Source organism: Oncorhynchus mykiss, chromosome 6 (genome assembly GCF_057628025.1).
Source record: "Oncorhynchus mykiss isolate SJ-2025 chromosome 6, ASM5762802v1, whole genome shotgun sequence".
Lineage (NCBI taxonomy): Eukaryota > Metazoa > Chordata > Actinopteri > Salmoniformes > Salmonidae > Oncorhynchus > Oncorhynchus mykiss.
Window position 1 is genome coordinate 40,372,978 of NC_143027.1, and position 24,143 is coordinate 40,397,120.

The 24,143-nt window shown below is 45.4% G+C and overlaps 1 protein-coding gene across 2 annotated transcripts in view; it reads right to left on the reverse strand.

Moving 5' to 3' along the window:
- Positions 1–200: 200 nt before the first annotated feature.
- LOC110525940 (G protein-coupled receptor kinase 5) overlaps positions 201–24,143 on the reverse strand; it is a 76,384-nt gene continuing 52,441 nt past the window's right edge. Inside the window, exons 2-16 of one of the 2 annotated variants that reach the window (XR_005052102.2) lie at positions 13,147–13,242; positions 12,801–12,913; positions 10,299–10,376; positions 8,330–8,427; positions 7,833–7,925; positions 6,092–6,155; positions 5,861–6,001; positions 5,067–5,257; positions 4,786–4,823; positions 4,580–4,669; positions 4,215–4,423; positions 2,834–2,971; positions 2,396–2,597; positions 2,165–2,296; positions 201–2,041 (exon numbers count right to left, since the gene is read on the reverse strand). Coding sequence is in view for 1 of the 2 variants with exons in the window: in XM_036980099.2 (XP_036835994.1) it covers positions 1,958–2,041; positions 2,165–2,296; positions 2,460–2,597; positions 2,834–2,971; positions 4,215–4,423; positions 4,580–4,669; positions 4,786–4,823; positions 5,067–5,257; positions 5,861–6,001; positions 6,092–6,155; positions 7,833–7,925; positions 8,330–8,427; positions 10,299–10,376; positions 12,801–12,913; positions 13,147–13,242 (1,703 nt within the window). In the remaining variant the exon portion in view is untranslated. The remainder of the gene's footprint in view (positions 2,042–2,164; positions 2,297–2,395; positions 2,598–2,833; positions 2,972–4,214; positions 4,424–4,579; positions 4,670–4,785; positions 4,824–5,066; positions 5,258–5,860; positions 6,002–6,091; positions 6,156–7,832; positions 7,926–8,329; positions 8,428–10,298; positions 10,377–12,800; positions 12,914–13,146; positions 13,243–24,143) is intronic. The other variant, XM_036980099.2, reaches the window with a different exon arrangement.

Consider the following 24,143-nt stretch of genomic DNA (forward strand, 5'->3'; position numbering starts at 1 on the left):
CGTTCAAATGTATTTATACTGAATTTGGCCTGCTTTTGGATTACTCTTATCTGGGACTATGAAACCGGCCCATAAAGTGAAAATGGTATCAATAATCTTGTGGAAATGTTATTATGAAACAAATTACTCTTGTATCGATCCATCCGTATGAGAATGCCCCGACTCTTGTATTTGCTACACAGACAGACATGAGACACAGATGGTACAGATATGCTAAGGCAGCACAGGGTTTATTTATTCGGAGCTGCAGAGCACAGTGGGTTTGGCTTTACATTCTGTACACTCAGCACTGTAATGTACAACAATAGCAGGAAGAGATCCATCCTCGTTCTCTCCTTTTCATCCTCCTTATCCTCTCTCTCTCTCTCCACACTCCCCAGCCTCCACCACCAGCCAAATACAGTGTGTGTGTGTGTCATAAAGAAACAAATCGATCATGAGAGAAACAAAGTGCAAACATTTGTGTGCGAGTCGTCTAGAAGATCAGGCTAAAGAGGAGGCACTTCTGATTTTCAATTTGTGAAATGATTTACGAATAAAATAATAACTGGCCAAGACTACATGTGTAAGTACAATTGTTTTCTGTAAATATTCAGTCTTCCTTAAAATAAGACATCAAATTCCAAAACCAAAGCTTTTCTTCCCTTTGGTTTGAGTGTGTTGGAAGGCTTCCCATTGTGAGGTGACATGTGGTCCCTTTACCAATTACTCTACCAGAGCCCCGGAACCTCAATAGTCTAACACGGCTTCCCTCTCCTTTATCCGCACTGGATTGGTTAAAGCTCCTTTCCTGTAGAAAAAGGTCATATATCTTCCAGGATTCCTCACCTTTCCTTTAGGATCAGTGCAGCTGAAGAAAAGGAGGAGAGAAAACCTCCCTATTGAGACTATCGAGATGCACCCATGGTCGTGATGGCAACACAAACACAAAACAGCACTGGCTCAATGGATATTACAACATTTACATCACAGTAATATTACTTTAATGTCTGAGGTAAAACAATAACATCTTTACTGTAAAAACATCTTAATTGGTGAATAAATGGTGGCTTACTGGTTTGGCAAATCTACTTTTTCTCAAGGTCAACAGGGCGCGGTGGTGCACTCTTTGGGAAAAGTGCAGAAAACAAGACAAGTATTGTGGTTACAATTCTAATAACACAGTTGTGTGTGTGCGTGGGGGGGGGGGGGGGGGGGGAAGCCTGTTGTATGCAAACACATGTTTGATTGTGACTTAGGTGTAGCATAGCTGCTGCCTCAAGTTGAATATGGGATTGAATAAAGACCAGGCAAATCCCCCTTCCTCCTCCAAAACGGGTATGGCAACAATAACACAAATACATAACTGAACTATATCTTTGGCCTGAGGGTATACAAGGCAATATGCACATTGTGTCTTGAGGTTGGTGATGTTGTTGGTTGCATGTACGTTTATAAGTGATTAGGGGAGAGGGAGGTGAAAAGGAGAAAGAGACAAAAAGAGAGAGGGGGAGGGGGGAAGAGAGGAATAAATGAACAGAGAGTGCATTTGAGTGTGAATGTGAATTTATGCAAATAATTTGATTTCTTTCAAAATAAAAAATAAACAGCAACAAAGACCCCATCTTGTATTTCCTGTGGTCTTTCTCAGACAGTGGATCCCCTGAATTAGCTAGTTTTTTCTTATTCATCAACACAGTCAGTGGCTCTTCTCTACTCCAGCGATCCTGAAGGTAAGTGAAGTGTCTGAGCATTGTTTTCAAAACGTATTTGCGTTATTTAAACGTCCCTCCAATAATTCCCCATGGGTCTCAGGTCCGGGTCATGGTCAGCATTTCCCCTAGACTGACCATGGGCTTGGGTTGGGTGCCTCCGGAAGACTGACAGCTGGTCAGGCCAGGTGTAAACCAATCAGCAGTGAGAAGATCCTTCCGGCTCCTCCTCTGTCTGTGTGTGGCGCCACACAGAGCCATGGCCACTAGGGGGCAGAGTTTGACATGGAGTCCACTGAGTTCACACTGCAGGAAGACACGCGACTGTTGGCGATGGACACCTCGGGGTGCTGGAGGGTGGAGAGAGAGAGAAAGGGAGATTGTGTTATCTCAGTATCAGTGTGTGGATGTAACTGTGCAGTGTAAACTCTGTGTGAGACTGAGTATGTTGGTGTGTGTGTGTGTGTCCTCACATGTCTCCTGAAGATCCTGTCCAGCAGGCTGCGTCGGGGAGGCTCGGGGGGTGTGTTCCAGTCCAGATCTGGGGTTCTGGTCGCCTGGGGCCCGAACACATTCAGATCACTGAAACACTCTGTGTCTATCATCTATACACACAGAGACAGAGAAACAGAGAGATGGTGTAAGGACAGTATTTGACTGCCACTGACTGACAAGACCACCAATTATTCAGTCTTTCAGGTTACCTTGCAGACTACCTCTCAGAAGAGGCCAGAGGAGAGGGAAAGACGTCCCAGTTAGTTCACCCACCTCGTGCTGCCATGGGATGGACACGCAGCCTGTAGAGAATTTGAAGTAGAAGTCGTTGTCGGTTTGGTCCAGATTTACTCCCTTGACTGTAGAGAACTGCTCAATGTCCAACACATCCTTACAGTACACCGCCCGGGGCTGAGAGAGAGAAGAAACGCACAGCGGGAAAGAGGGAGAAGAGGAAGAAGTATGAGAGTCTTCATTTGGAGTAGAGGTCATGATCCCTGGTCTAAATAACATATTCACCCATTCATGAATGTAACGGATTGAAACAATTGGAACAGTTGGTTGGTTCCAATATTAAAACACTTCCTGGTGTTGTTTCTAGAGCTGAAGCAGGACAAGAGTTGCCATCCTCCTCCTCCTCTACTTACATCAGGTACAAAGGAGGGCTCCTGGATGCCTGCCTCTAGTCTCTTAAAGTTGATGTTCCTGAAGAAGCAGTGAGCCTTCACCCCTGTTGACCCCTCCGTTGTACAGCCCAGCCTCTGCTTAGGATCTTTGGTCAACAGCTGGAGAGAGACGGGGGTGGCAGGAGAGAGCGAGAGACGGACGGGGCGGGAGAGAGAGAGAGCGAGAGCGAGTGAGAGAGAGAGAGCGAGACCGGGTGAGAGAGAGAGCGAGACCGGGGAGAGAGAGAGAGAGCGAGACCAGAGAGAGCGAGACAGGGCGGGAGAGAGCGAGCGAGACAGGGTGGGAGAGAGAGAGCGAAACGGGGGGGCAGGAGAGAGCGAGACAGGGGCGGGAGAGAGCGAGACGGTGGCGGGAGAGAGCGAGACGGGGGCGGGAGAGAGCGAGACGGGGGGCGGGAGAGAGCGAGACGGGGGGCGGGAGAGAGTGAGACGGGGGGGCGGGAGAGAGCGAAACGGGGGGGGCGGGAGAGAGCGAGACGGGGACGGGAGAGAGCGAAACGGGGGGGGGGGGGGGGGGGGGGGGAGAGCGAGACGGGGGGCGGGAGAGAGCGAGGCGGGGGGCGGGAGGGAGCGAGACGGGGGCGGGAGAGCGCGAGACGGGGGCGGGAGAGAGCGAGACGGGGGCGGGAGAGAGCGAGACGGGGGCGGGAGAGAGCCAGACGGGGGCGGGAGAGAGCGAGACGGGGGCGGGAGAGCGCGAGACGGGGGCGGGAGAGCGCGAGACGGGGGCGGGAGAGAGCGAGACGGGGGGGGGGAGAGAGCGAGACGGGGGGCGGGAGAGAGCGAAACGGGGGGCGGGAGAGAGCGTAACAGGGGCCGGGAGAGAGCGAGACGGGGGCGGGAGAGCGCGAGAGACGGGAGCGGGAGAGAGCGAGACGGGGGCGGGAGAGAGCGAGACGGGGGCGGGAGAGAGCGTGACAGGGGCCGGGAGAGAGCGAGACGGGGGCGGGAGAGAGCGAAACAGGGGCCGGGAGAGAGCGAAACAGGGGGCGGGAGCGAGCGTTACAGGGGCCGGGAGAGAGCGAGACGGGGGCGGGAGAGAGCGAGACGGGGGCGGGAGAGAGCGAGACGGGGGCGGGAGAGCGCGAGACGGGGGCGGGAGAGCGCGAGACGGGGGCGGGAGAGCGCGAGACGGGGGCGGGAGAGAGCGAGACGGGGGCGGGAGAGAGCGAGATGAGGAGAGAGAGAGAAAAGGAGAAAAGCGGGGGAGAGATGATAGAATGTACAGTCAGTCATTTTCAAATATGAGCTCAGCTACTCAGGGTGACTACCAAATACAGCGTGCAGTTCCTGATGACACTAACTAAGCCTACGTCTTGTCAATCAATCAATGGGCTCTCACCACTCTACAGATGGCCTGGGTGTCCTCTGTAAACTTGTCGCTGTACTCCTCCTCTCCCTCCTGCACCCTCTTCTCCACTTCTTCCCTCTTCACTCGTTCTTTGCGTGCGCGGAAGGGTGAGCGTCCGGCGGTCATCTCGTAGATGAGACATCCCAGCCCCCACCAGTCTGGACTCATCCCATAGCGCTCGTTGTTGATCACCTCCGGAGCTAAACACACAACAGTACAACAGGTTTAACGATAATATCTTAGTATGGTAAATAATGTGTCAGGTTTTTGTTTGATGATTATTGTATTCCGATGCATTAGAAATGAGAAATTAATTTTAATGTGTGGTAATAACATATGAAGGTAAGGTGGCTTACCCATGTAACCCACTGTTCCCACTCTGCCTCGTATGGGGTCCCCTTCAGGCACTTTGATGGCCAGGCCCAGATCTGAGATCCGGATGTGTCCTATGGCACAGGGGCAGAGAGGTCAAGGGTCAAAGATCAGTCCTATTTAACAGAGAGCCTCGGAGTTCAAATGTCCTAATCCCAGTAGTTAGGCTACAGTAGTAAGGGCAACTCACCATTGTCATCTAATAGAATATTCTCTGGTTTTAAATCCCTGAAGAAAAATAAAAATGTTAATTTGGGGCATTGGACATTGGGACTAAAACCAATACATCATGTGATGACATCATGTGATCTCGGGAGACATTTGTATAGTGAATGACAATCAGAAGAATCCACTGCTAATTTTGCTAAAGGTAGGAATAGGTAGTTGCCCCCATCTGATCCTAGATCTGTTGCAATGTGAACCTAGATCTGTGTTAAGGGAAACTGAGGTGCTATGATAACAAGCTGCCACCTGTAGACGATCGATTCCTGGTGTAGGTGGTCCAGGCCGCAGCAGATCTGGGCAGCATAGAACTGGACCCGGTCCTTCTCAAAGCCTGGAGTCCCCATGCTGTAGATGTGGAACTTCAGATCCCCTCCATTCATTAAGGTCAGCACCAGACACAGAGCATCTTTGGTCTCATAGGCATATGCTAAACTCACCTATAGAGATTGATGAGAGATAGATTGATATGAGAGAGAGAGAGAGAGCGATTGGCGATCGAGAGATTGACATTCGAGAGATTGATTATCGAGAGAGCGAGAGAGAGACTGACGAGAGAGAGAGAGAGCAAGCGACTGAGGAGAGAGAGAGAGAGAGTGAGAGAGAGAGAGAGAGACTGACGAGAGAGAGAGAGACTGACGAGAGAGAGAGAGAGAGACGAGAGAGAGAGAGAGAGAGAGAGAGAGAGAGAGAGAGAGAGAGAGACTGACGAGAGAGAGAGACTGATGAGAGAGAGAGAGACAAGAGAGAGAGAGAGAGACTGACGAGAGAGAGAGAGAGAGAGAGAGAGAGAGAGAGAGAGAAAGAAAGAAAGAAAGAGAGACTGATAAGAGAGAGAGACTGATGAGAGAGAGAAAGACTGCCGAGAGTGAGAGACTGACGAGTGAGAAGGAGAGAGAGAGACTGACGAGAGAGAGACTGACAAAAGAGAGAGACTGACGAGAGAGAGAGAGAGAGAGAGAGAGAGAGAGAGAGAGAATAAAGTGAAAGCTTGTGGACATGTATTGCGTGGTCATGTATCCAAATAATAGGAAGGGACTCACAACAAATCTGCTGTTGACCTTCTCTAGTATTTGTTTCTCATTAAGGGCCATGGACTCTCCTTTCCTCTTCTTAATTCTCTTCTTCTCCAGCTTCTTGCAGGCATACATCTTCCCTGTGGCTCGCACCTGGCACGCACACACCTGAGAGAACACAAAGTACTATATCATAGGCCAGTTCATCTCACACACACAATTCTCTAATAATTCTCTAAATGGAAAATTGTGCCTCACCTCTCCGAATCCTCCCTTCCCCAGTACTCGGTACTGTCGAAACGTGTCTTTAGTTATTGGCTGTCTGAAAACACATCTCATAGTAAATAACATAGTACCAGGCACAGAGCTAGAGAGTCTCTGCACATAGGGGGCAGGGTGCTCTCGAGGGGCGCTTCTGACCAAATCAATTCAATTCATAGCTGATACGGCCTATGATAAACGCAAATTAGGCATCATCACTAGGGTCGTTAACAGTTAGTCTGCAAAACATGTTTTTTACCTGTCACGGTTACCGGTCTAGCTATAGGTTAATTAGCATAACTCAATTGGAGCGTGTGTATTTTCATTCGTTTGTCATGCATCTTATTTTATGAGATGCGCACCACATACTAGAGCCCTGTACGGGCATCATTTTAAATTCCTACCAATATGCCCCTACCCTACCCAGGCCCGATCGCTTCTGACAAATTTAAGGCCCGGCCCGGAATAGAGAAGCAACTTCCTCCAGTAGTAAATCCGTTAGCTGCTTCTCTCTGTCCATCACTCGCTCCCTGCTCACTCTGCACGTGTTCTGCTCATGGTGGCTCCAAGTCTGTGAGTATCCATAGCAATGGCTCCACTTGGGCCGCAGTTCAGCCGTCAACGGATATTATTATCTCCAGTCTTATATTTGTCGAGGTTGAAGCGCTTCTGACACCATGTTGTGATCTTAGTCAGACATGACTCTATTGCGTAGCAGAGCACGAGCAAATAGGTCAGCAAAATGTTTTTTTTTGTTAGTGATCAATTTAGTGATACCCTGTCCGGTCCTAACCCGACGAGCCCGTCCCGTAACAGAGCTCTCTACCGCATATAGAGCCTAGTTTGAGCACGCAGCGACAGCTCACACTCGCAGCTCCTCAAACATGTTCTTATGAAGCCCAGTCGATGCACAACATTTCTACATGGAATCGCGGGTGATCACAGTGTTGATGTCCACTGATAGAGGATCCCAGCTACCTTATTTATGTCTCAACTCAGAGATTGGAACTTATTTGGCCAACCATCTGAGCTGTAGGGCAGTCTGCATGTTGAAAACAGGTGCGTCATTGTTTGCAATATGGATGTTTTACTTCCTAGCCTATTGATTCAAAAAAAGTGACCAAAATCCAAACTTAGAAATGGGAATGATTTTATCAAGACTTCGTCAAGATGCCATTGAAACCAGCATTTCTCTCCTGTTCCATTTTGTTTCCACATCAACTTTCTTTCGCAGTCCAGAAGCCAAAGGCACAGCCCTAGTCATATTAGCAAACCTTCCTAGTAAGGCATCTTTAGATTCTTCCCTCTGTCACATGCAACCGCTCACAGCAGAATGCGCTTTAGAATCTGTTTTTCCCTCGAATTGCTTCCTGTCCCAGGCCAGCGGGCCCCTCAAGAGGGTATAGCGACAGACAGTTTTCTTCTCAGAAATCATTGCACACGCGATAGAACAACATTGCATGTACTGGGATTTTGTTTACCACCATGCTGGATGCTCATTTCCTCGTAAAAATAACAAAAGCGCCTGGGATGGACGGTGACGCTGTTGTGCCTATCGCGGCTCTCAGCTTTAAAGAATGCTTTTACTTTGCTTTGTGGTAGGCGACGTCATCGTTGAAAAATGAGGTGCGTGGTCCCTACGCCGGTCGCACCCATGGCCCCCCAAGCTAGCACCGTGCCATTCAATAATCACTAAAAACAACCGTTTCTGTTAGATTTAGTTTAAGCAGCACATTACCTCTCCAGCATCTTCCACTGTAGGAAACGGTCAAAGTACATGCTGTTTTGGTAGTCAGAGAAGGGAGCTCGTCTCAGGTAGTCATGGAGAGCCCTGAAGAACAGACAACAAACAAAAAGGTTAAAGCCCTGAGGCGACAGACAACAGCTTCAGTTGCAGTAAGAGGTAAGCCAGCTGATGGTCCAGTGTGTTTGCGCTTTAGCCAACTCCTCTCCGTGTTCCTTCACTGTCTTATGCGACCTCATCCCCAGTCTCTTGCACACATTGCATATACACCTGCTGCACCAACCACTTCATTTCTCCCACTGTTACCAGTGTGCTAATGGAAGTCACGTTTGACGCTTCGAAATGCCAGCAACTTGATAGAAATGATAGGAGAGTTGGCTTCCGCACATGGAGTACGGGACGAGGCTAGCGATAAGCTAAGGTCAAGCTGTTTCTTCATAAGAATATCATAGTTGACAAAAAGGAGAGAGACCAAAGAAAGATTCCCTTACTTGCGACAGTCACTGAAGATCTCCTTGCAGGGGTGAAGTTCCAGGTTCTCTCTACACTGCTCAGCAAGGCTCTCTGCTGCCTCCACACACTCTGACGACTACACAGGCACACGCGCACACACACACAGTCACACACACAGTCACAGTCACACACACACACAGGAATTAGTGTGGTAGGCCTGATCACTGACGACGATGAGGTCAAAGAGGTCAGTGACCTGGCAGTGTGTTGCCAGGACCGCAACCTCTCCCGCAATGTCAGCAAGACAAAGGGGCTGATCGTGGACTAGAAGAAACGGAGGGCCCGAGCACGCCCCCCAACTATATCGACGGGGCTGTAGTGGAGCAGGTCGGGAGCTTCAAGTTCCTCTGTATCCACATCACTAAGGAATTAACATGGTACACACACACACACACACACACACACACACACACACACCAACACAGTCGTGAAGAAGGCACGACAGTGCCTCTTCCCCCTCAAGAAGCTGAAAAGATTTGGCACGGGCCCTCAGCTCCTCAAAAAGTTCTACAGCTGTAAAGCATCTTGACTGGCTGTATCACCGCCAGGTATGGTAACTGCTTGGCAGCCAACCGCAAGGCGCTACAGAGGGTAGTGTGTATGGCCCAGTACATTATTGGGGGTTAAGCTCTGCCATCCTGGACCTCTATACCAGGCGGTGTCAAAGGAAGGACCTAAAAATGGTCAAAGACTCCAGCCACCCAAGTCATACATTGTTCTCTCTGCTACCGCATGGCAAGCGGTGCCGATGCACCAAGTTTGGAACCAACAGGAACCTGAACATCTTCTACCCCCAAGCCATAAGCCTGCTAAATAGTACCCAAACTATCTGCATTGAACCCCCCATTTTCACTAACTCTTTTAAATCAAGGGGGGGTAGAAGCTGTTTAGAAGCCTCTTGGACCTAGACTTGGCACTCCGGTACTGCTTGCCGTGCGGTAGCAGAGAGAACAGTCTATGACTAGGGTGGCTGGAGTCTTTGACAATATCTAGGGCCTTGCTCTGACACATACTGTGGGGCAAAAAAGTATTTAGTCAGCCACCAATTGCGCAAGTTCTCCCACTTAAAAAGATGAGAGAGGCCTGTAATTTTCATCATAGGTACACTTCAACTATGACAGACAAGATGAGAAAAAAAATCCAGAAAATCACATTGTAAGATTTTTAATGAATTTATTTGCAAATTATGGTGGAAAATAAGTATTTGGTCACCTACAAACAAGCAAGATTTCTGGCTCTTACAGACCTGTAACTTCTTCTTCAAGAGGCTCCTCTGTCCTCCACTCGTTACCTGTATTAATGGCACCTGTTTGAACTTGTTATCAGTATAAAAGACACCTGTCCACAACCTCAAACAGTCACACTCCAAACTCCACTATGGCCAAGACCAAAGAGCTGTCAAAGGACACCAGAAACAAAATTGTAGACCTGTACCAGGCTGGGTAGACTGAATCTGCAATAGGTAAGCAGCTTGGTTTGAAGAAATCAACTGTGGGAGCAACTATTAGGAAATGAAAGACATACAATACCAATGACCACTTTCTAATTTTGTCTGTCTTAGTTGATGAAAATTACAGGCCTCTCTCATCTTTTTAAGTGGGAGAACTTGCACAATTGGTGGCTGACTAAATACTTTTTTTGCCCCACTGTATCTACCTCAATTACCTCGTACCCCTTCACAGCGACTCGGTACTGGTACCAAGTGCATATAGCCAAGTTATCGTTACTCATTGTGGATTTATTCCTTGTGTTATTATGTTTCTATTATTTTTTAAAGGTTCTCTCTGTATTGGGAAAGGCATGTAAGTAATCATTTCACTGTTAGTCTACACCTGTTGCTGACGAAGCATGTGACAAATACAATTTGACGAACAAACATGTTATATTGCTCTAACAGTTGTTTCACCCATCGACACTCATCAATCCTCCCACAAAGACTTCACTCACCTGTTTAGTGAGGAACTTCCCAATAATTTCACCTCCTCTGCTTTTCCGTTTCTCATCAGGCGCCAGCTCATAGTCATCCTAAAGAACACGGCGTCATTATACACTTACAGTACATCATAATATAACAATAGCGCCGAATAAGATTTGCTTAATGCACTATCGTAATATATTTGCCCGGCATAATTCAACCAATGGAATAGTCCCAAAAGTGCAAACCGCAATCCAACTGGCATCCTGGGTATGCAAATCTAGCATTTGAAAGAAAACGCATACTATTTCGACCCAGGTGCGACTGGACATACAATACAATACTATTCCATTATCAGGGGCAATGTATGGACGAGATCATGTTTTGAATGACATTATTGTGTGGCTACCAGTGTTGTGGAAACATGCAGCATGCGACTAGACCAGCATAGTGTGGATTGCCTTGAGTTGAAATGATCAGTCATTATCTATATCCTTATTAGCTACAGTATTTATCAGCCAGGAGTGAGAGAGCACGGAGCGGTACAGCATTGCCAGGGGTCGTGGCATAGCTTGTTAATCCTTCACTCCCTGATCATTCTCTCACCTCTCTATCCCCATTAGCATTCCATGTGACCAATAGAATTTGATTTGATTTGATTTAGCCTGTCGCACGCTTCCCAGTCAAAACAGTTTGCGCATATATTATGATGAAAGCTCGTGACGTTTTTGTTAGTTTTGGTGTTTGTCTGTTTTTTTTTTAGGCTGTTCGAGTACACAACATAGATTTTTACGATATAGTCAATTTTGACTTTGTGGCTGGGGTGACAAGTGAATGAAGTGTTTGTTGTCATTCAACGAGAGACTACCAGCTTTCATGTAATTTCTTCACTTGAGAAACACTGCTCCAAACATTTTAGGTAGATGTAAAATTAAAGCGTGATTAAAAACGTCGAAATTGATTACAGATTCCTTGATTTATCTTTGATTTTTTTGGACTATTTTGAGGAAGGTCTGTCCCTCGCACGCCCAGCGTACAGACGTGTGTCGCCTAGCTGAGTTCTGCTAGGATCAAACCATGTTCTCTCCACTAGCCCACCTGACCTGAAACACACAAACACCTCTTTAACCCACAATCTGTTATTAACAGACACTCTCTCGCTCTCTGACACACACGCTGCCTGGGACCCCATATGTGACCCTATGTTGCCTGGCAACCACAGTCAACACGGCAGGATTCCTTGAGGTCCTTTAGTGTCACAGTGTGTCAGACCAGCGTCACCAGATCCCCCCCGACACACACACCTAGAGTTTCTCTCCTGACCCTTGCTGTGGCCCACTATAGTGGTCTACTCTGCTCTGAGACACAGACAGACAGAGAAAGAAAGGCGTTGGGTGAAAAGGCCATACTTCTGCCATTAGATCTGTTTCTCTGGCCTGTGTGTGTAAGACTTTCCTAGTTAAATAAAGGTTAAATAAAAATAGATAAATAAATAAAAAGTCTGCCAAAAGGCCAACGGGGCGTCTCCATTTCCCTTCGGCTAACCCCTTCGGCTAACAATTGGGTGGCTTATTCTGTGTGTGTGTGTGTGTCTGTGTGTGTGTGTGTGGGTGCGTGCATTTGTGTCTTACAATGCAGTATCTTGCCAACAATAGCAAGTCAAAATTCGGCAGCAATCACACATACACCCCTCCCTCCTGCACTGACGTCAGAGGAAACACAGGGACCCCCAGGCGCATTCCTTCTGCTGTTACATCTCTCCTCTCTCTCTCTCTCTCGCTAGCTACTGTGCTCTTTTCCCTCACTAACACCCTCGTTTATACATTAGAAGCACATGGACACACTCACAAAAAATACAACACACAAACTTTCCTTTGGACATTGATCCTACCCGTCCATCAATTTATCAACTTTCCAAATGGCCCAACAAGAGTATTTGGGTGATGGAAGCTAGATATCTAATTTCATTATTTTCACAGGTTCGCTCTCATAAAATCTTCAATTACCCTCAGATCTTTCTCCAAAAAATGCATCTGCAGCTGACCCATTCTTGTTGGTGCGCATATGTGGCGAGGGTAGTTTCCCTCAGAGTGTGATGGTCCTTTTTAGGTTGGTGGGAAGGGGTGAGAACGGGAGGGGGTCTGACCAGAAACAATCCTCTCATTCTGTCCAGTCACATGCCTACGGTGATATTTTGGGCTTTACTCAAAATACTTAAATGTGTCATGTGCGAGGCATTCCGTCTAGACACAAGTTAACGGGGGAGACGGTTCGGGGGTTACTATTGGCTTCTGGTTACTATTGGCATTTGATTCGGAGTGTTTCTTCTCTGACGATTAGAGGCATTTTCACATCTAAAACCTGTAATCTGGGACACTGTGTCTAGACAGAGTAAAGGGAGGAGGCTGCTATTATAATCACTACTCAATTTGATTGTAATCTCTCAGTCAACTGAACATGATTAGTGCTGTTTGGATGACTGTTTAATCCAAGTGATGCATTTAGAAGTGTGTGCGTGTGTGTGTGTGTGTTACCATGGCGTCCAGTAGGTGGATGCATCGCAGCAATTCAGGTCTGGTCTCACAGTACAGGCGGAACAGCAGTCTGCCGATGGGCTGCTTCTCACACAGGCTCATGTAGTCCCGATCTGCCAGAAACACACACAAACTAGTATCTGGGCCTATCTGTAGAAATAACACACACATTTGGAAAGACCCAGGCACGTTTACAAACACTTACAATACATTAACAGCACAGCAGCAGCGTGACACACATGTAATACTTGCACCCACACACAGCCGTTTGTTTTACTATCCTTGTGGGGACTTCTGGTCCCGACTAGGATAGTAAAACTAAAAACACACACCAACAGTAATATACCGATGCTGTTGCCCAGCTCAGTGCACTGGCTGATGTGGGGGAAGCGAAGGATCTCCTTCCATTTCTTACTCCTCCCTTTCCGCTTCCCTCCTCCACCTACAGAGAGAGAGAAAAGAAGGGATGAGTGGATGAGAGGAACAAGCCATTTCAGAGAGGCACAAACACACACGGAAACAGTATGTGAGAAAGGAGAGCGAGAGAGAGAGAGAGAGAGCTCTGCAACTGACAAATTAGTTCAGCTCAAACTCTTGAGTGTGTGTATGTATCATTTTTACATAACGTCTCAGCTTCTCTTTAAATCCCTTCTCTCTTTCTCTTTTTATTCCTCAGTTTTCTTTTCTTTCTCTGTGTCATGCTCCGGAGAATGTGGCCATCCCGAAGCAGAACAGTGTGGGTGTATGTGTGTAACAGAGAATACATCCCGGCCAGTCCGATTCCCATCGGAACACAGAGCTTGGCCAAAGCATATTCTATAATACTGAATAACCATGCATATATTCCCAGCACACACACTCATCAATATCAGAAGATTAGCCATGTTTGATACTGAAATGTTGATAATGATCAATAGGTTTCCCCTTCTCTTTCTCATACTCAGGATGCCTTAACAATGAGAGAGATGGAGAGAAAGAGATGGAGAGTGAGAGAGAGAGAGCGAAAGCTACATCTTTAAGCAATAATCGAGGAATGCTCCAACAAGGACGTCATGTGTTTGCCTCTCACTGTGTGTGTGAATGTTTTAGCAGCTTTCACATCCCTTCCCCTTTACCAAACCCCAACTCTCTCACACACTGACTGCTGCCACAGACCTTCTCCTCAGGCCTCTGTCTGGCCTGGGTTACATAATGGCCATGCCTCCTCCCCTCCCACCTCACTGATCTGACATTGACTGGATAGGTGAAAGCTATGTAGTGGAACCCTTGCAGAGGGAAGCCTTTCAGGAACAACTCCGAAGCATAACTAGGCCCCAGAGATTTTCCTGGTTGGGTCACATCATCCCCAACCATGGGATATAATGGAGATATAACTCCAACAAGTCAAACCTATTACTGAATTATTAACCCTGACCTTAAACATTCTAAAATGACTATTGGGTATTAGCAACAGTAACTGGGACACGTTATTTTGTTACTTTATTTATTTATTTTTAATTTGGGGGGGTTATTATTTATATATTTTTTTTCTCACCAATTTAATATGCAATTGGTAGTTAGTCTTGTCCCATCGCTGCAACTCCCGTACGAACAACTGGAGAGAGGCGAAGGTCGAGAGCCGTGCGTCCTCCGAAACACAACCCAGCCAAGCCGCACTGCTTCTTGACACAACGCCTGCTTAACCCGGTAGACAGCCACACCAATGTGTCAGAGGAAACACCTGGCGACCGTGTCAGCGTGCATTGCGCCCGGCCCGCCACAGGAGTCGAAAGACAAGAACATCCCTGCCGGTCAAACCCTCCCTTAACCCAGACAACGCTGGGCCAATTGTGCGCCGCCCCATGGGTCTCCCGGTCGTGGCCGGCTGCGACAGAGCCTGGACTCGAACCAGGATCTCTAGTGGCACAGCTAGACCACTGCACCACCCGAGAGGCCAACTGTGACATTTTTACCCAGAGCACTTCCCTAGTTACGTCTTAGAGAACAAAAATACACCCCTTTATGATTCAATGGGTAAAACAATGAACGATGAACAAGTAGACATGTAGAGGAGAGAAAAGGTTATTTCTTGTGAAGGGTCAATCTCAGGTCAACGTTATGTCTAAATAGTGGCCCTCCACCCTGTCTTTCAATTCAACACAATATGTACTTGACCACAATACACCTTCTTCCTCCTCTCTGAATCTAACCTACTCTGTCTCTCTTCCTCTGTCGCTCCCTTCCTCCAACTGTTTCTAGCTCTGTCTGTCTCTTCCCTTCAATCGCCTACCTAATCTCTCCCTCTTTCTCAGTCTCGCTCTTGTCTGATTCGACCCTACGGAATCATCACTATTACATGCTGACTTCTGGTCAGTGACTGAACTGCACTTCTGCTTTCATGGCCAATCAGTGACCTCTTTCCCTGCTACTGACCAATCAATTACCTCCTCCTAGGATAATTTAAGGTCACAGGTTTGAAAACATTTTGTTAACAAGACTAACAACCCTCCTGTTGTTTCCTAGTAGAGAAAATACATTCTGGGTCAGCATTCACATATCTGGGACAAAGTAAAGGATGGTGCATTTGAATTGGGGCTGTTGAACTATACTGCATCATTTAAACAGAGTTTGTACTCAGTCGATGCACACTTGTCAGGAGTCAAATGCATTGTGTTTTTATTTAGCATAACAGTTGTTCCCCCTGTAGAGAATTGGAGCACCATATTTGCCACATTGTTTTAGCTAAACATGTCTAGGGACCATATAAATAGATGTTGAATTCTACGGTTAGGACAATACAAAGGAACCAGAAACGCACCCTTTAAAAGTAATTGAGAAAACTACTACACTGATCAAAGCACAATGAACACGAGTGTGTCCGTGGGCAAATGAAACTCTGTATGTTTCAGTGCACACCACTGAAACAAACAGGGACAAAGTCTACAGGAAGAAACAGGCTCAGGACTGCTCCCACAGAGGTGTGTGTGTGTGTGTGTGTGTGTGTGTGTGTGGTGTTTTTAACTGCATTTTAACTGCTTGGCAAACTCGAGTAGTACCTATGTCAGTGCAGTTAATTGTTAGCAGTAACGGACAGTCTTAGAATCTCATCCAAGAATACAGGCGGTGCTATAAGACTTGCTGACAGGACTTAAGAAACAGCAGAACCAGGGATGAACATTTCAGAACATTACAAGCATGCAAGTACTTCCAGCGAAAAGAGCCCAAACTAAATGTTGGGTTGAGGGGCGGCCTTGAATTCACTTCACAGATTAAAAACAGCATTAAAAACAATAACCAAGTCAGACAAAGAGACTCGCAGACTAGTGCTGAGCGATAAGTGCTTTTTTGAGGTTCGGTTTCAGTTCGACTATTTAAAAAAAACATTAGATGCACTATGCATTATGTGGTTTGAATATTGTATGGTAGTGACTGCCCATTACTGCTTATCACTTATTAACCATCATTTACATTACTTTAATCAAATATTTCAGTTGTGTATCTTACATTTGTTTTATTTGATGACCACTACTTCATTCCAAATCGTAATCTCATCTCTATAGAGCTGCTGATAAAATGCTGTCTGATAACATCACTATTTTGTAGTTCTTCAAAATAACTGCTGACTGCTGAATACCAACTATCAAATTTTTAGGTAGCGATATTGTATGTTTTTCTGTCTCTTCTCTTCCTCTCTGGGTCTGCCCCACACAGACCGGAAAAGTAGAAGGTATGGATTATGGTCATTGTAGTTAATTATCAGGTTTTCTGCTAATATTGGCCTGTTGGGGCCTACAACTCCCTACTACATCACACAGTTCGGACTTTCTTATTTATCTCTAGAGAAATCTCTAAAAAAAACGAACAAATAGAATTCAAATAACTGATCTGACGTTGGTCAATTAGTTGATGAAAAAACAAAAAATAACCAGCATTTTTGTTAAACCTCTCAGCACTATCACAGACAGGAAGACATTACACACAAAAGGGTTGACAAAGACACATTAAAGACATTACAAGTATAATTACAGTGTAGCTACATTGCCTTCAGAAAGTATTCACGCCCGTAGACTTATTCCACACTGAGTTACAACCTGAATTCAAAACGGATTACATATATTTCTCTCTCCCATCTACACACAATACCCCTAATGAAAAAGTAAAAACATGTTTTTAGAAATGTTAGTAAATGTATAGAAAATGAAATACAGAAATATCTCCTTTGCATACGTAGTCATACATTGTTTTTCATTTCCCAATGATGGAGACCACTGTGCTCTTGAAAACGTTCAACATTCTAGAAACTGTTTTATACCCTTTCCCCAGATATATGCCTCATCTCGGAGATCTACGGACAGTTCCCTTTGACTTCATGGTATAGCTTCTGCTCTGACATGCACTGTCAACTGTGGGACCTTATATAGACAGGTGCATTTCTTTCTGAATCATGTCCAAACAATTGGATTCGCCACAGGTTGGACTCCAATCAAGTTGTCAAGGATGACCCAGGATGATCAAAGGAAATCGGATGCAACTGAGCTCAATTTGGAGCGCCATAGCAAAGGGTGGTGAATATTTATATAAACAAGATATTTCTGTATTTCTTTTCAATAAATTTGCTTCATGTATAAATACATGTTTTCACTATGGGTATTGTGTGTAGATGGGTGAAGAAGAAAAAATATTTCATCCATTTTGAATTCAGGCTGTAACACAAAATGTGGAATAAGTCAAGGGGTATGAATACTTTCTGAAGGCACTGTATATGCAATTACAGCATGAACTTAAACTACATGTAACCACATGGTAGCTGTGTAACCAAAGAACGGTCTCTTTCTGGGATCACATACAATAACAACCTAGCTAGGAGTCTGTATCAGTCAATGCTAACTACTGTAGACAGGAAGATTGCTTACCCTTACCCATGATTAAATATTCCATCAACTCTGCAGTGGATTCGTAAGCTTGCTGATAAGTCACTTCCTGTCTGTCTGTGAGTGTCTTTGAACCTCTCCTGCTGTCTGGGCCATAGTGGGAGCATAAAAGATGACCCCATTACTTCCACATGATTTATAATTCTGTTACTTCCAGGGCGGGCGACCATTGCTGCTTAATGAAGGAGAAACATTGACATGAACATTCCAAGACTGCCTGGAATGGAATGCATCTGGCACTTTGTGATAGTGCTAAGCTTTTGTGGAAATATGTGACACTATAATAAACGAATAGGTTCAGATTTATAATCATAGTATAATGTTTAAAGATGTCCTCCAGCAATTGTTGTTGAAACTTTCACAGTTGAAAAGCGATACCCCAAGTATAAATACAGTAAAGTACACACACTAAATGGTAAAAAAATAAGTTGAGCAAAATAGTGTTTTTTAGACAACTGCAAACTTCTAGGAGTAGGGCATTCAAGGAGTTAGTCTGATGGGAATCTGTGATGTCATCGGCCTCCCCTCTCGCTTGAGGTACAATAGACAAGCAATAGAGAACAAAAGAGGAAAGGCCCCCCCCATTATACTATGTCATGACATACCTGGACCACCTACTGCCTTTTGTTAAGTAAATCAGGTGTTAAATGAGGTGAAAAGGAGACTGGAGTGCCAGTAAGTGAAGTAGAAACCCTTGGCGAGCACAATGTCTGGGTTTGTTACTGCTTTCTGTTTGACAAGGTTGGCTTGTAAAAGTATGAATAAAGTCATAAAAAGTCTTGTATAAACTTTCTTTATCCTCTCCCCTTTCTCTCTCTCCTCCTCTGTCAACACATTCTGTCAGTGTATCACTCCCTTTCTCTCTCTCACACACACACACACACACACACACACACACACACACACACACTCCGGTCAGAGTTCATTGCGTACAGGAACCCGTCAGTCTAATTTGTTCCATGCGGACTACTCCCTTTGTTTCATATTTCTGGTTTACAGCTCTGACATCATCAATGTGAGCCGAGCAAAGTAAAAATTATGTCAGAGAGAACTACAGGTAACTGACAAAATAATGAAAACACTAGAGTAGATGAGGGATATAAAGTACATTTAAAGTAGGTTCCACACAGGTGTGGTTCTTGAGTTAATTAAGCAATTAACATCTCCATCATGCTTGGTGTTCATGTATAAAAATGCTGGGCAGGCCATTATTTTGGCTACCATGGCTATGCCCCATAGGATGACAATGCCCCCATCCACAGTGTACGAGTGGTCACTGAATGGTTTTATGAGCATGAAAACCATGAAACCATTTGCCACGGCCATCTCAGTCACCAGATCTAAACCCAACTGAACACTTATGGGAGATTCTGGAGCGGTGCCTGAGACAGTGTTTTCCACCACCATCATGAAATCAAATTTTATGATTCATAGACCACAGGTGTAGACTAACACTGAAATGCTTTAGGCCTACTTACAGGTCAATTTCCAACAATGCAGAGTTAAAGATAAGAAATATTATAAAAATATATATAGTGACACAAGGAATAAATACAAAGTGAATAACAAGTTTAAATAAAAAGTTAAAATAACATGGCTATATGCAGGCAGTACCCGTACTGACTTGATGTTCAGGGGTACGAGGTAATTGAGGTAGATATGTAAGGTACATATGGGTAGGGCTAAAGTGACTAGGCAACAGGATAGATAAGACAACAGCAGCAGTGTATATGGTGAGTGTGAAAGTGTCGGTGTGGCGTCAGTATGTATGTGTGTGCATGTTATGTGTGTGGGTTGTATGATGTGTGTGTGTGTGTGTGCCATGTTAAAGTAAATATGTGTGAGTGTGAGGGAAGAGTCCAGTGTGTGTGCATAGAGTTAGTGCAAAAAAAGGGTAAATTCAGGTAGAGACAGACAGGTCGAATGGCAAATGAGGGGAGCCCCTCACATTAGATAGTACTGGCACTAGTAAACTGCCCCTCTAACTGAGTGACCAGCGATCCAGCAGGAACGAAGGGGCGCCTGAGCCAGGGGTACGCCCATTGCCTGTCTACGCAGACTGCTCCTGCCAAACACTACGCCCACAAATGTTTGCTTCTTTTCCGCAATGAGTCTGGATTTGACTCCCTCCCCGAACCTTCTAGAACGCAAACACAATCGGACACATTCAGACTGTCTGATTGGTCCCAGAAACCGATGGATTGGGCAAAATTCGGCATTGGCTTTGATACTCTGATTGGTTAGAGACGATCCAATCTCTGAAGACTATTTTGTACAACGACGCTCATTACCACGCACCTCGTATGTAGTGAAGGCGTCATGCAAGTACGCCCCAGTGGCAGAGAGGAGCAGCCAACAGTTCACTCCGTGTCCTGCCCTGCTACCTCTTGGGTGCTCCTAGAACCCTTCTCTTTGTGCAGCGACTAATTTCTATGCGTTCGCTCACAAGGAAGACGGAGGGAGTCCACTTTACCAGCTCTCCCCAACTCTTTCTCAAGTAGCCGAGGCAGGAAGACAAACTGTCAGTCGCCACCTAGCACTCTTCCTTATTCCAGTGTTTTAACTCTGCCGCTTTCAATAAAATACAATGAAAGGACGATTTGCTCCAACACCACCAGAGGACTGGCGCGCACGCGCAGTCCAGCCCTAGGTCTTGTCCACAGTCAATCAAAAGATAATTGTGACCTCAAATTGTCTGCCGGCTCTTACTGGATGAGCCCTTCGATCTTCGTTTCTGTCACTCCCCTAGGAGTAGTGTCAATAAGGAAGGTGGTAATGACAGACGAGTCACTCACTGGTTGGGGTGCAGTTCAGGAGGGAAAAGCAGTAAACGGATGACAATGTCCCTTTCACCGAGACACTTTCTGCCTTGCCTTTGGAATTGTCACATCAGGACAGACAATACGACTGTGGTGGCATACATCAAACGTCAGGGTGGCACTTGCTCTCTGCGTTTACACAGACTAACTGTCTATCAAACAGCTGTAGACTTTACCGTAAAATGCTTACTTATGAGCCCTTTCCCAACAATGCAGAGTTAAAAAGTAAGAAAGTGAAGCATGGTGGTGGCAGCATCAAACTGGTCAGAATTGAATGAATGATGGTGCAAAATACTGGGAAAATCTTGAAGGAAACCTGTTTCAGTCTTCCAGAGATTTGAGACTGGGATGGAGGTTCACCTTCCAGCAGGACAATGACCCTAAGCATACTGCTAAAGCAACACTTGAGTGGTTTAAGCGGAAACATTTAAATGTCTTGGATTTGGAATGGCCTTATCAAAGCCCAGACCTCAATCCAATTGAGAATCTGTGGTATGACTTAAAGATTTCTGTACACCAGCGGAATCCATCCAACTTGAAAGAGCTGGAGCAGTTTTGCCTTGAATGGGCAAAACTCCCAGTGGCTAGATGTGCCAAGCTTATAAAGACACACCCCAAGAGAATTGCAGCTGTTATTGTTAAACAAGGTGGCTCTAAAAGTATTGCCTTTGGGGGGGTGAATAATTATGCACGCTCAAGTTAGTTTTTTTGTGTTACTTCAAAAAATATTTTGCATCTTCAAAGTGGTAGGCATGCTGTGTAAATCAAATGATACAAACCTCAAAAAAAAAATCAATTTTATTTCCAGGTTGTAAGACAACAAAATAGGAAAAATGCCAAGCGGTTGAATACTTTCACAAGCCACTGTATGTGAAGAGTGTGAAAGTGTGTGTGAAAGTTGTGTATGTGTGAGTGTGTGGGTTGGGTAGTGACCTGTGAATGTGCAGAGCCAGTATAAGAATGTCAGTGCAAAAAAAGGGGGTCAATGCAAGTAGTCCGGATACCTATTTGATGAACTTTTCATCAGTCTTATGGCTTGGGGGTAGAAGCTGTTCAGGAGCCTTTCGGTCCCAGAAAACAGTCTATGACTTGGGTGGCTGTAGTCTTTGACCATTTTTAGAGCCTTCCGCTGACAACGCCTGGTATAGAGATCCTGGATGGCAGGGAGCTACCCTCTCTAGCGCCTTGCTGTCAGATGCTAAGCAGTTGCCATACCAAGCGGTGATGCAGCCAGTCAGCTGTAGCTGTAGAACTTTGAGTATCTGAGGGCCCATGCCAAATCTTTTCAGCCTGCTGAGGGGGAAGAGGCGTTGTCGTGCCCTCACTAGGGGTGGCTCATGTGCCAGACATACTGAATGTAGGAAGGAACTGGTTGTCCAGCTGGAATCCCCGTCTTGGATCATCCCTCAGATTGGGTTAGCGGAGATCATTGTCCTGCTTTATGATGAGCCCTGGCAATTGCCTTTATGCAGGGTTCTTCTAACCCAAGTCAACAGAGATTTTCCACCCTCACCCATACACTATGGTCCTCTGAGCCTGGCCCGTGAGAGGTTGAATCTGCCACACAAGGTCCTTTAGACTATCCAGTGCCAGGAACCATTCTACGCACTCACTGTATGGAAACAAGTGGGGAATTTCTTTTAAATGGTTTGACTGAAATAAGCTCATTATCCAAGATTTTATGCTTCTTGCAGTACCTTTTGGACAGAGGGAAGGTTCTACTCAGGCAGGAATCTCCGCCTGATTAAGTTTAGACAGGCAGGTTGACGTTTATTGTCATGAAACTTGATGGGCCAGCTGCAAAGTCAAAATTGGCAATATTGTAAAAATGTATGTAAACAAAAATTTAAGGTTAGGGTTAGGCATTAGGGTTAGCAGTGTGGTTAAGCTCAAGGTTAAGGTTGAAATCATGACTTTGTAGCTGTGCCAGCTAGTGACCACTCTGCAGAGCTGCCTAAAGTACATGAGTCATCCCAGTATCTATTCTGCATCATCCCAGTATCTATGCTGCAATAGTCTATGTGCCGCGGGGCTAGGGTCATACTGTCCTATCTGGTGTAATTCTCCTGTCTTATCTGGTGTCCTGTGTGATCTTAGGTATGCTCCTGCTATTTGTCCCATCTTGAAGAACGATCTGGCCTTGGGATGTTTTCTTTTTTTTTGCTCATCATTAGATAAACAGAATTCAGTCTTGGAGGTGTGTTTCCTGACCGATTTTGCATTTGGTTAAAGATGTTTGTCTCCCATGGGGTGTTTGGTGCAGTATTTCTCAAGTAAAAAAATGTGTCTTGTCTTATGTAAACAAAGTCGGAGCACCTGGGTTATTGGAGAGCAATCACCGCATCTGCTCACCCATGTTAGTGGGTAAATGGACATTGTCAAATAAAAACCCAAACTTAATTTACCTGTTGTGATGCATGTTTCAAACTCCATTTTAGACGAGACCGAATTTATGACCAAAATCATCTTATTTGTGACTCGTTTCAGGAAACTAGTCGTATGTCACTACTGTTCCAGAGGCATTTGAACGTAAACACATTTTTTATCAAAATGCGTTTTTTGGCAGAAATGCATTCTGGAACATGTGACTTTTCATGTGCCTTAATAACAAACGTGTATGCCATCTGAAAATATGAATAATATTGATAAATTATGAGCCACAGAAAAAGAAAGGAACCATCCCGCTAGCCATGATTGGCTGAGATAATGGATGGGCTGGACATGCAGAGAGATGAACTCGATTGGTCTGCCATGTAGCACACATCTGTCTATAACATGATCTGCTCAGTATGTGTAGGTAATACTTTCGAATGCAGCTTTTTTGAAAGATATCACAAAGAACTGCAAAGGTGTTGCAAATAACTTTCTAGAGCACCAGGTTTTGAAGTCCGTGGAATGCCCGTTAGAAGCAGATTGTGACAGCTAAGGAGATGGAGAAAATTCTGGTGTTTGATTGCAAATTTACAGAGGGAGTCGAGAGACATAACACACTTCTCTCTGGATTACATCTTCAAACTAAGGGCAACCATGGCATCCATGACCGAAGCATAAAGTCGTTTTCATTGCAAGTTAAAGCGTACTGTTAGCTACCTAGCTAACATTAGCTGGCTGGCTCGCAGTGTATGATCTGTGCAGTAATATTATTCTCAGAGCCATTTGCATTGCTAGTTATAGCCTAATGTTAACTAGCTAACAACAATATAAAAACGCAAAATGTAAAGTGTTAGTCCCATGTTTCAAGCGCTGAAATAAAAGATCCCAGAAATATTCCCTACTCACAAAAAGCTTATTTCTCTCAAAATTCATGCACAAATTTGTTTACATATCTGGAAGTGAGCATTTCTCCATTGCCAAGAAAGTCCATCCATATGACAGGTCTGGCAGATCAAGAAGCTGATGGTTAAACAGCATGAGCATTACACAGGTGCGCCTTGTGCTGGGGACAATAAAAGGCCACTCTAAAATGTGCAGTTTTGTCACACAACACAATGCCACAGATGTCTCAAGTTGAGGGTTTGTGCAATTGGCATGCTGACTGCAGTAATGTCCACCAGAGCTGTTCCCAGAGAACATAAGGTTGATTTCTCTACCATAAGCCGCCTCCAACGTAGTTT